Consider the following 13014-nt stretch of genomic DNA (forward strand, 5'->3'; position numbering starts at 1 on the left):
GTTCGCGAGTACACTTCCTTGCAGCCGTCTTCAACCCATGTCATCTACGCTACTGGCCATTAAAATTCCTACACCAAGAAGAAATGCAGATGATAAACGGGTAACCATTGGACAAATATATTATACTAGAACTGACATGTGATTACATTTTCACACAATTTGGTAGCATAGATCCTCAGAAATCAGTACACAGAACAACCACCTCTGGCCGCAATAACGGCCTTCATACCCCTGGGCATTGAGTCAAACAGAGCTTGGATGGCGTGTACAGGTACAGCTGCCCATGCAGCTTCAACACGATACCACAGTTAATCAAGAGTAGTGACTGGCGTATTGTGAAGAGCCAGTTGCTCGGTCACCATTGACCAGACTTTTCAGTTGGTGAGAGATCTGGAAAATGTGCTGGCCAGGCCAGCAGTCGAACGTTTTCTGTATCCAGAAAGGCCCGTACAGGACCTGCAACATGCAGTCGCGCATTATCCTGCTGAAATGTAGGGTTTCGCAGCGATCGAATGAAGGGTAGAGCCACGGGTGGTAACACATCTGAAATGTTACGTCCACTGTTCAAAGTGCCGTCAATGCGAACAAGAGGTGACCGAGACGTGTAACCAATGGCACCCCATACCATCACGCCGGGTGATACGCCAGTATGGCGATGACGAATACACGCTTCAAATGTGCGTTCACCGCGATGTCGCCAAACACGGATCTCACCATCATGATGCTGTAAAAAGAACCCGGATTCATCCGAAAAAATGACGTTTTGCCATTCGTGCACCCAGGTTCGTCGTTGAGTACACCATCGCAGGCGCTCCTGTCTGTGATGCAGCGTCAAGGGTAACCGCAGCCATGGTCTCCGAGATGATAGTCCATGCTGCTGCAAACGTCGTCGAACTGTTCGTGCAGATGGTTGTTGTCTTGCAAACGTCCCCATCTGTTGACTCTGGGATCGAGACATGACTGCACGATCCGTTACCGCCATACGGATAAGATGCCTGTCATCTCGACTGCTAGTGGTACAAGGCCATTGGGCTCCAGCACGGCGTTCCGTATTACCCTCCTGAACCCACCGATTCCATATTCTGCTAACAGTCATTGGATCTCGACCAACGCGAGCAGCAATGTCGCGATAAGGCAAATCGCAATCGCGATAGGCTACAATCCGACCTTTATCAAAGTCGGAAACGTGATGGTACGCATTTCTCCTCCTTACACGAGGCATGACAACAACGTTTCACCAGGCAACGCCGGTCAACTGCTGTTAGCGTAAGAGAAATCGATTGGGAACTTTCCTCATGTCAGCACGTTGTAGGTGTCGCCACCGGTGCCAACCTTGTGTGAATGCTCTGAAAAGCTAATCATTTGCATACCACAACATTTTCTTCCTGTCGGTTAAATTTCGCGTCTGTATCAGGCCATCGTCGTGGTGTAGCAATTTTAATGGCCAGTAGTGTATGACCCATGATGAGGTCCGGGCCTAGGAGGGGAGGAGGGGGGGGGGGGCAAAGCGGAGTATCTGCCCCAGGCGGCAATTTTAGGGGTTGCCAAATTCATACTACTGAAGAAAGAAACCTTATTTCACAAAGGAACTAGCATACGATGCACCTTGCTCTATTGATTGTTCATATGATTTTGAGACGCATCGCTGTTGGTTTTTGGACATTTTTGAGCGTATTCTATGTTGATATCTGAACGAATCATATGCTGATTTTTGAATGTGTGCATACATGACGTCTCTACCGGGAGAGTTCCTGCCGCATCTAGAAATAAAAAATTTTCCCACAGACAAAAGAAGTATATGAACCGAGATGAAGGAACCCAAATGGGTGAGTGCCAGTTGGTGTTTGATTATATGGTTGACTGGGTATGCGAATGACGAGCATTTTATAATTATTAGCAAAATCCATCCATTCAGACTACCAGAGTGGAAATAAACATCTAACTGAAATAACAGGTAAGAAAGGTATCTTCTTGGTGTATCCAAGAAAATGAAATCTGGTAGAATATTTTTGCCGAATTGCTGCACTACTAAGGTCCAGTTGAACAGTCCCCAGTTAGCAGCCGCCTGATTCTTCTCTCGGAATAGCGCGGAAAACGCGTTGTACGACAACGTAAGAACGTCTAACCGGAGGATAATTATGGGATAACTAAACTAGTGAGTCTGGCATGGTTAATAACTAAATCAGTGATTCTGGTAGGGTTTCGTGAAGTTAACCAGAGAATAAGTTTTGACAATGGCGGGAACAGTTACAGAATTAGTGATGACAAAATTGTTTTTAGAACGAGGAAGCATTAGAAACGGGGTCATCACAATTTATGTGGAAGATTATGACGATTCCAAATTTAAATAAATATTTCGTACTACTACTACTTTTCAGTCTCATGCTTGAGAAAGTGGAGCATGAAATGTGAAACTATTTTCTAACATAAAACTTTTTGCTTGTAGTAGGTCTAATAGGCATCTGATGTTGGTACTTCGTGAATTATATTCTGTTGTGCTATTTACGTAAATGAGATACATAAAAATGACAATTTGTACCAAAACAGTCTCTCTTATTTGGCGTGTGTTACAAATGCTGCTATATTAGAAAGGCCTTTTTCGTTTCATCTAGCAGACAGTGACAAAATATATGAATTCAAAATCAAGAAACCACACCGTCTTGGGTACTATTTGTATTGACAGCTTTTTCAGTATTAGTCAGCGACATTTTGATTTTTCATGTAGCAAAACGTTTGACAAACTTCGATTAGGTAATAGATTCATTCTCAGAAAGAAAAGCACGCCGTGTATAGCTGTAGCAAGATTAGAGAGATTGTAGGCGCGCAGTCCGGAACCGTGCGACTGCTACGGTCGCAGGTTCGAATCCTGCCTCGGGCATGGATGTGTGTGATGTCCTTAGGTTAGTTAGGTTTAAGTGGTTCTAAGTTCTAGGGGACTGATAACCACAGCAGTTGAGTCCCATAGTGCTCAGAGCCATTTGAACCATTTGATTAGAGAGAAAAGATTTCTGGGGCCTAAGGATTGAAGAAATGTGCCCTGTCTTGCTTTCGCTTGTGTTTACTGCTTTTATGTTTATGTCACACAAAAGAGAAAGTTATTAGTTAATAGGCAGTAAAGAGTGCAAATTTTCTGAAGAGTTCTTATTCTCCTGGTGACAAATAATCCCATCCAGTATTAATTGAGAGTTTTTTTTAGGGGAGGGGTGGGTAGGATGTCAAACCAGCCGACAGGGAGCAGGAGAGGTACCACAGGACATTTAAATTTCCACAGTCCTGGATGTAGGCTTGTTGGCTTCCATTGCGAAATACGCATGTTTGAATTCCAGTGATAGACGAACGCTGTGTGAAGAGTCGTGGCACTACACTTTGGCACATTTAGGACCAAATAACATGTCTTATATTTTCTGTAACATACATCTTTTGCATATCAAACCTTCAGAAACATGCGTGCTATAATAGGAGCGCATTTTTGAAAAATCGATTTTTTGACATTTTTGACGTTCTGTCTGAAGCGCTTGAGAGGGTGGTATGGGGAGGGGGAAGAGGCACCACTAATAAAGTTTTTGCCCCGGCTCGGAAATATCGTAGATCCGAGACGGCCGATGATGTACCACAGTCACCTGAGGATCAGTTTTGGATAATGCTATTTTGCGTGGACGGTATACCGTAACCACTTTGGCACGTGAACAGTTTACGGAGTTAGCCATTCTGGAAATTCTTCAATCCTTGGCCCAAATGCTAATGATTATGCCCTTTTAGACATCCGATAAACCGCTCCGTTTCCACATTACGAGAACGACCACTTTTGAAACTTCCTGGCAGATTAAAACTCTGGACCTTTGCCTTTCGCGGGCAAGTGCTCTACCAACTGAGCTACCCAAGCACGACTCACGCCCCGTCCTCACAGCTTTACTTCTGCTAGTACCTCGTCTCCTACTTTCAAAACTTTACAGAAGCTCTCCTGCGAACCTTGCAGAACTAGCACTCCCCAAAGAAAGGAGAGAGCACTTGCCCGCGAAAGGCAAAGGTCCTGAATTCGAGTCTCGGTCCGGCACACAATTTTAATCCGCCAAGAAGTTTCATATCAGCTCACCCTCCGTTGCAGAGTGAAAATCTCATTCTGGAAACACCCCCCAGGCTGTGGCTAAGCCATGTCCCCGCAATATAAAGTTCCATCCACCACGCACAGTACCGTGGCTTTCCGAGATATTGTGTATGTATAAGTGAGACAGCTGTTTGAGAGTTGGAGCACTCACCTTGAGGTTGGGCATGTCTCGGGCGAGGCGCAGCACCTCCCACGTGCCTCGCACGTTGATGGCCGCAGCCACCTGCAGCTCCTCGTCAAAGCGGACGGTGGCGGCCACGTGGAAGATGACCGAGACTCTGTGGCGCAGCATCGCCGCGTCGTCGGGACTCAAACCCAGGCCCGACTGCGCGACGTCTCCAGCCACCGCCACCAGGCGTCCCCGCTGCTCCTTCCCGATGTTACTGAACACCTGAACACAGAACTACGTAGGAGGTACTGTCTTTCAGATGCTAGTCGTACAATGCCCTAAAAAAAAAAAACAAAAAAAAACAAAAAAAAAGCAATGGTGGCATGTCAGTGTAGCAGTACCATTGTGAATTTCAATTCCCTGTGACACTTAGAATGGCCACCAGAGTGCATTAGTGATCTTACCAGGTCTGGTAGGGTATATAAGGCGAGTGAGCAGCATCAAATGCAGACTGACCACTGTGAAGGACATGGAGATGACGCCTACTCTTGTGAGACAGTGTTGTCAGCGCCTGACAGAGTTTGAAAGGGACCTCATCTTGTGTCTCCGTTAGGCTGGTTGGTCGAACCGCGCAGTGTCCAGATTTGTGGGATATTCGGACGCGGCACTCACTTGACGTCAGACTGCATTGCGTCGTGAGGGCAATGGAGGATCGCCGAATTGTACACTAAGCACGTCGTAGTCCCTCCACATCAGCGCCCACCATCCGAGAACAATAATGGACTCCCTGCAACATTCTGTGTTATACATGACCGCTGTATCAGGAATTGACGACAATGAAAATTTGTACCGACTGGGAATCGAACCCGGACTTCCCGCTCTACGCAAGGGTCGCCTTACTCATTTGGCTATCTGTGCACGACTCACGACCAGATCCAAACTTCCGGAAGTCGTCGTTATTGCACCACAACCTGCACTCGTGTACACATTATGCAATTTTCTTACAGGAGAGGATATTTTAATGGATAATCGCAGCTCGGTATCGGCGAATAAATACGATATCGCAGTGCCTGTATCGTTCAGAATGACGATAGAACGATGCAGTATTCCTTCGGACAGACATGCGGAAATGAAATGTGCTATTGTTGTGCGGCTTTTACAGAACTGACAGATAGTCAGTGGCTCGTATCATTAGCCAATAGCACAGATTGTAATACTCCTTAGGAAACGTATTTTTTGTGCAAATCTATACCTTTTTAAATGGAATAATGCCTATTGAAATTAACAAACTACAAAGTATGGTAAATTAGAATATCAGCGGTGTTTGTTGTGGGATTTTAGTGTAAATCGTTTGCGAGATATTGTACACTACAGGCCATTAAAATAGCTACACCACGAAGATGACGTGCTACAGACGCGCCAACTATGACAAAGGTCGGATTGTAGCCTATCGCGATTTCGGTTTATCGTATCGCGACACTGCTGCTCGCGTTGGTCGACATCCAGTGATTGTTAGCGGAATATGCAATCGGTAGGTTCAGGGGGGTTATACGGATCGCCGTGCTGGATCCCAACGGCCTCGTATCACTAGCAGTCGAGATGATAGGCATCTTATCCGCATGGCTGTAAAGGATCGTGCAGCCACGTCTCGATCCCAGAGTGAACAGATGTGGACGTTTGCAACACAACAACCATCTGCACGAACAGTTCGACGACGTTTGCAGCAGCATGGACTATCAGCTCGGAGACCATGGCTGCGGTTACCCTTGACGCTGCACCACAGACACAGTATACTCAACGTCGAACCTGGGTGCACGAGTGGCAAAACGTCGTTTTTTCGGATGAATCAAGATTCTGTTTACAGCATCATGAAGGTCGCATCCGTGTTTGGCGACATCGCGGTGAACGCACATTGGAAGCGTGTATTCGTCATCGCCATACTGGCGTATCACCCGGCCGAGCAACTGGCTCGTCACAATACTCCAGTCACTACTCTTGATGAACTGTGTTATCGTGATGAAGTTGCATGTGCAGCTGTACCTCTGTACACGCCATCCAAGGTCTGTTTTACTCAATGCCCAGAAGTATGAAGGCCGTTATTGCGGCCAGAGGTGGTTGTTCGGGGTACTGATTCCTCAGGATCTATGTAACAAAATTGCATTCTCGTATAATATATTTGTCCAATGAATATTCGTTATCATCTGTATTTCTTCTTGGTGTAGGAATTTTAATGGACAGTAGTGTATTTCGGCAAGATAATGCCGCCTACACATGCCAAGAGCTTCTGCTCCTTCTCTTCGTACTTGCCAAACCCTACCTCGAGCAGTAAGATCTCCTGATCTCTCTCCAGTAGAGAACGTTCTGGGTATTATGGGAATAGTCCTCCAACCATATACGAATTTTGGCGATTTAATGTGCCAATTGGACAGGATTTGGCTGGATATCCCTCAGAAGGACATCCAATAACGCTGCCATTCAGTACCAAGCCGAATAACAGCTTGCACAAGGGTCAGGCGTTAACCAATGCATTATTGACTTGACTAATTGCTCCGTCGTGTTTTTTTGTCCCCCAGTTCACTCGGACAGCTTGCTACCTGTCAGTACAGCTCACCGGCTTGGAGAGGATGTGTTGGATGCGCTGCTGGACGCTGAATCCCTTCTTGGGTCTGACCAGGGCGTAAACGGTGTCGACGTCGGGACAGGAGCGCAGCAGCTTCTCCAGCAGAACCTTGCCCACGAAGCCGGTGGCTCCTGTCACCAGCACACAGCGGCCGCTGAAGAAACGCTGCACGGGTGTCCCCTTCTGGAGCCGCGGCTCCTCGCACCCGATCACAGCGAGCCGGTGGACTTGTTGCTCACTGCTGGAGTCCCGGACGGCCTCCATCTGCGGGACCTGCGCCTCTGTATCCCCGTCGTTGACGATCGTCATCTTTACAGTGACTGGACTCGAATCTGCGGACACAACATTCCTGGTTGAGATCTTGATAATTGTCAGTCAGTTAAGTGCAGAATGTAGCGAATCAAACACTCGTCGTATACATAGTGTAAGATGGCAAAAGCTATGCTCCTTACATGAAGTCATTAAAGATAACCTAACTCACGTTGAGCGAACAGTAGGGCTAAAAAAAGGCACAATGCATCTTGTAGAGGGTATAGTATAGACGTATTGGAATAATTAATGTTGGGTGATGGTTTTAAAGTAATTCACACTACATGAAAACTTTGTGGAAACGTGTCGATTTACTGGACGCTAATTAACCCCGCGGAAGTGTATAGAGTTGTCTGTGGCCGGCTAGGGAACGACGAAGGGAAGCGACAATAGGTAGCTTAGGGCGGCTCAAGCTCTGACGAGCCAGTTGCTCGGCCACCATTGACCAAACGCTTTCAATTGGTGAGAGATCGGGAGAATGTGCAGGCCAGGGCAGCAGGCGAACATTTTCTGTATCCAGAAAGGCCCGTAAAGGACCTGCAAAATGCGGTCGTGCATTATCCTGGTGCAATGTAGGGTTTCGGAGGGATCGAATGAAGAGTACAGCCACGGGTCGTAACACATCTGAAATCTAACGTCCACTGTTGAAAGTGCCGTCAATGCGAACAAGAGGTGACCGAGACGTGTAACCAATGGTGCCCCATACCATCACGCCGTGTGGTACTCCAGTATGGCGAAGACGAATACACGCTTCCAATATGCGTTCACCGCGATGTCGCCAAACACGGATGCGACCATCATGATGCGGTAAACAGAACCTGGATTCATCCGAAAAAAAATGACGTTTTGGCATTCGTGCAGCCAGATTCGTCGTTGAGTACACCATCGCAGGTGCTCCTGCCTATGATGCAGCGTGAAGCGTAACCGCAGCCATGGTCTCCGAGCTGATAGTCCATACTGCTGCAAACGTCATCGAACTGTTCATGCAGATGGTTGTTGTCTTGCAAACGTCCCCATCTGTTGACTCAGGGATCGAGATGTCGCTGCACGATCCGTTACAGCCATGCAGATAAGATGCCTGTCATCTCGACTGCTAGTGATACGAGGCTGTTGGGATCCAGCAGGGCGCTCCGTATTACCCTCATGAACCTACCGGTTCCATATTCTGCTAAAACGTTATGGTACGCATTTTTCCTCCTTACACGAGGCATCACAACAACGTTTCACCAGGCAACGCCGGTCAACTGCTGTTTGTGCATTAGAAATCGGTTGGAAACTTTCCTCATGACAGCACGTTGTAGGTGTCGCCTCCGGCGCAAACCTTGTGTGAATGCTCTGAAAAGGTAATCATTTGCGTATCACAGCATTTTCTTCCTGTCGGTTAAAGTTTGCATCTGTAGCACGTCATCTTCGTGGTGCTGCAATTTTAATGGCCTGCAGTGTAGGTCTGCGTACTCTAACACAACTGTAAAATCGAAAAATTTTCTTTCCGAAGGGCCCACAGAGCCTATTAAGTCAAAGAACGGCACTTTATACACTGACGGAAAAAAATCGCAACACTATGAAAGAGTTGTGCAAGAGTTACGAAATTTGGTGGACGTGTTTCTAAATCTGAAAGATAGCGTCCATTCATATTTCGCGCCAGTTAGTAGTGCCACTATGAGGATGGGAAATGGTTCACATGGCTCTGAGCACTATGGGACTTAGCTTCTGTGGTCATCAGTCCCCTAGAACTTAGAACTACTTAAACCTAACTGGCCTAAGGACATCACACACATCCATGCCCGAGGCAGGATTCGAACCTGCGACCGTAGAGGTCGCGCGGTTAAAGACTATAGCGTCTAGGACCGCTCAGCCACTCCGGCCGGCATGAGGATGCAAATCAGGTTTGCTTTAAATAAGTGCTATAACGATCAAGTGCGTTATTAACCTTTGTGATTGGGCGTAGTGAGTTGATGTTAGTCAAGAATGCCTTTAAGGCGACGAAACGCGTTATCAACAGCTGACTTTGAACGAGATGCTGGATGTTGCTTCCGTGATACAGAAACACTTGGAAGGGATACAGTCAAATTATTGTCGGCAGTGGTGGTCACGGGAAGATACGGTCGAAACAAGAAGAGACTCCGAAGGGCCACCTGGCGATACCGAGAGGAAAGACCTCCGTGTTCGGCGCGCATCGCACTGCGTCTACGGGAGCGATCTGAGCAGTAGATGTCACTACAGTGACTCAACGAACTGTTAGCAGTCGGTTATGTCAACGACAGCTCCGATACAGACGTCCTGTAGCGTGCGTTCCACTGACCCCAAATCACCGCCATTGGCCATTTCCGTGGTGTCAAGTGAGAACTCACTGCATGGAGTAGAGGTGTGTTATGTTTTATGATGATAGCTGGTTCTGCCTCGGTACCGTTGATGGCGGTATGTTGTTTAGGAGGAGGACTGTGAGTTCCAGCCTCAACCTGTCTGCGTACGAGACATGCTGGACCTACAACTGGAGTTATGGTGCGGGCTGTGATTTTTATAGCACCTGGAGAACTTCCTTGGTTATCCCGAGCACCATCATCATCTTGGACGGTTTCCAGCCACTGGCTGGGTCTGTCGGGAACACAAGCCTCTCCATCGTGTTCTGTCTTTCCACCATTCCCCCTCTTCCACCTTCGTCCAGTTCTCTCCTCTTCTCGTCACACATTCCTTCACTCCCTTCACCCATCTATCTCTTGGTCTTCCTCTGGGCCTCTTCCCCTCCAGTTGCAGATCAAACATCCTCTTTGGAATTCTTCCCTCATCCATTCTCTTCATGTGTCCATACCACTGCAGTCTTGATTTTTCTATCCTGTCCTGTACTGGTTCCTCCTTTAGCCTTTCCCTCACATACACATTTCGCAATCTGTCTCGTCTTGTTACACTCAACCTGCTCCTCTGGAACTTCATTTCACTAGCCTGTATTCTACTTTTGTCGCTTTTGTGCATTACCCATGTCTCACTTCCGTACGCCAATATGGGGACAAAGTAGGTTCGGTATATAATTCCCTTGGATTTCTGTGGCACCTCCTTGCTCCAAATAAGCCCCCTAATGCATTTGTAGAACTGCCCTGCTTTTCTGCATCTTTCATTTATTTCCATTGCGTTTCCCCCCTTACTTTCAATCATGCTTCCCAGGTACTTGAAGTTCTCTACCACTTGTAGTTTTTCCCCTCCACAAGTTATATCCACATTTGGCCTATTCTTCTTCCTTGTTGTGACAATTATATCACTTTTCATTGCAGAGAAATGCATTCCATATTGAGCTGCCGTTGCCTTCCATGCATCTAACTGCTCTTGCACCTCCTCGCAATTTCCCCATAACATCAGGTCATCGGCAAAAAGCACTGCTTTCATTTTATGATCTCCAATTGCATCTGATACTTGCTGTAGGATTTCATCCATAACAATAATAAACAATAAAGGCGAAAGTGCACTTCCCTGTCGCAGCCCATTTTCCAGCTTGAACCATGCAGTACGTTCCCTCCCCACTTTCACACAACTCTCACTTCCCTCATACATTTTTCTGACTTTTCGTGTTATCTCTTCATCTATCCCTTTTGCGTTCAGCACATCCCAGAGCGTGTCCCTACAGATACTGTCATACGCCTTCCCAATATCTAAAAAGGCCATGATTAAGTCCTTCCCGTACTCATAGTGCCTTTCCTGCAGTTGCCTTACCGCAAATATGAGGTCCGTTGTTGATCTTCCCGGTCTGAAACCATACTGCTCCTCTTGCAGTCTACTTTCAATACTGCTTCTTATTCTCTTCTCCAGGATCTTTTCATTGATTTTTCCACACTGGCATAGCAGGGTGATTCCTCTGTAGTTCTCACATCTCCTTTTATCCCGCGCACCCTGACTACAAATTTGTACCTCAATTGGTGATTCAACCTGTAGTGCTGCGATTCATGAACACCATTCCAAATGGTTCAAATGGCTCTGAGCACTATGTAGGTCATCAGTCCGCTTGAACTTAGAACTACTTAAACCTAACTAACCTAAGGACATCACACACATCCATGCTCGAGGCAGGACTCGAACCTGCGAGCGTAGCGGTCGCGCGGTTCCAGACTGTAGCACACCGGCCGGCGAACACCATTCCAGGGTGTTTTTCAAACATAAGGCTCTCCCACTTATCGCTACTATAATTCAACATGTCCTACAGAGTGTCGACATGTTGCGTTGGCCTGGTCCACCAACTGATCTGTCTCCAGTCGATCACGTATGGGACACCATCGGACTGCATCGACCTTATACTGACAGACGAACTGGAACTGGAATTCCACAAACTGACGACCCATACGACAAAATTCATGTACGTTTGCATGATTGCATTCAACATTCAGGTGGTTACACCTGTTATTAATGTAGGAGCATTTCACATTTGCAGTGGCTTTTGTCGCGCTTAACCTGTGAAGCGAGACGAAAATTTAATAGTCATGGGTGACTGGAATTCGATAGTAGGAGAAGGAAGAGAAGGAAACGTAGTAGGTGAATATGGATTGGGGGTAAGGAATGAGAGAGGAAGCCGCGTGATAGAATTTTGCACAGAGCACAACTTAATCATAGCTAACACTTGGTTCAAGAATCATAAAAGGAGGTTGTATACATGGATGAAGCCTGGAGATACTGGAAGGTGTCAGATAGATTATATAATGGTAAGACAGAGATTTAGGAACCAGGTTTTAAATTGTAAGACATTTCCAGGGGCAGATGTGGACTCTGACCACAATCTATTTGTTATGAACTGTAGATTAAAACTGAAGAAACTGCAAAAAGGTGGGAATTTGAGGAGATGGGACCTGGATAAACTGAAAGAACCAGAGGTTCTAGAGAGTTTCAGGAAGAGCATAAAGGAACAATTGACAAGAATGGGGGAAAGAAATACAGTAGAAGAAGAATGGATAGCTTTGAGGGATGAAGTGGTGAAGGCAGCAGAGGATCAAGTAGGTAAAAAGACAAGGGCTAGTAGAAATCCTTGGGTGACAGAAGAAATAATGAATTTAATAGATGAAAGGAGAAAATATAAAAATGCAGTAAATGAAGCAGGCAAAAAGGAATACAAACGTCTCAAAAATAAGATAGACAGGAAGTGCAAAATGGCTAAGCAGGTATGGCTAGAGGACAAATGTAAGGATGTAGAGGCTTACCTCACTAGGGGTGAGATAGATACTGCCTACAGGAAAATTAAGGAGACCTTTGGAGAAAAGAGAACCACTTGTATGAATATCAAGGGCTCAGATGGAAACCCAGTTCTAAGCAAAGAAGGGAAAGCAGAAAGGTGGAAGGAGTATATAGAGGGACTATACAAGTGCGATGTTCTTGAGGACAATATTATAGAAATGGAAGAGGATGTAGATGAAGATGAAATGGGAGATATGATACTGCGCGAAGAATTTGATAGAGCACTGAAAGACCTAAGTCGAAACAAGGCCCCGGGAGTAGACAACATTCCATTAGAACTACTGATAGCCCTGGGAGAGCCATTCCTGACAAAACTCTACCATTTGGTGAGCAAAACATATGAGACAGGCGAAATACCCTCAGACTTCAAAAAGAATATAATAATTCCAATCCCAAAGAAAGCAGCCGTTGACAGATGTGAAAATTACCGAAGTATCAGTTTAATAAGTCACGGCTGCAAAATACTAACGCGAATTCTTTACAGACGAATGGAAAAACTGGTAGAAGCTAACCTCGGGGAAGATCAGTTTGGATTGCGTAGAAATATGGGAACACGTGAGGCAACACTGACCCTACGACTTATCTTAGAAGCTAGATTAAGAAAAGGCAAGCCTACGTTTCTAGCATTTGTAGACTTGGAGAAAGCTTTTGACAATGTTGACT

General features: G+C 46.2%; 1 protein-coding gene across 5 annotated transcripts in view; it reads right to left on the reverse strand.

Moving 5' to 3' along the window:
- LOC124545129 (putative fatty acyl-CoA reductase CG5065) overlaps positions 1-13014 on the reverse strand; it is a 278021-nt gene that overhangs the window by 90589 nt on the left and 174418 nt on the right. For all 5 annotated transcript variants that reach the window (XM_047123950.1, XM_047123952.1, XM_047123951.1 and 2 more), the window contains 2 exons: positions 6826-7166; positions 4257-4496 (listed from right to left, as the gene is read on the reverse strand). In XM_047123950.1, the coding sequence (XP_046979906.1) occupies positions 4257-4496; positions 6826-7166 (581 nt within the window). The remainder of the gene's footprint in view (positions 1-4256; positions 4497-6825; positions 7167-13014) is intronic.

The sequence above is a fragment of the Schistocerca americana genome, chromosome 8 (genome assembly GCF_021461395.2).
Source record: "Schistocerca americana isolate TAMUIC-IGC-003095 chromosome 8, iqSchAmer2.1, whole genome shotgun sequence".
NCBI classification, from domain to species: Eukaryota; Metazoa; Arthropoda; class Insecta; order Orthoptera; family Acrididae; genus Schistocerca; species Schistocerca americana.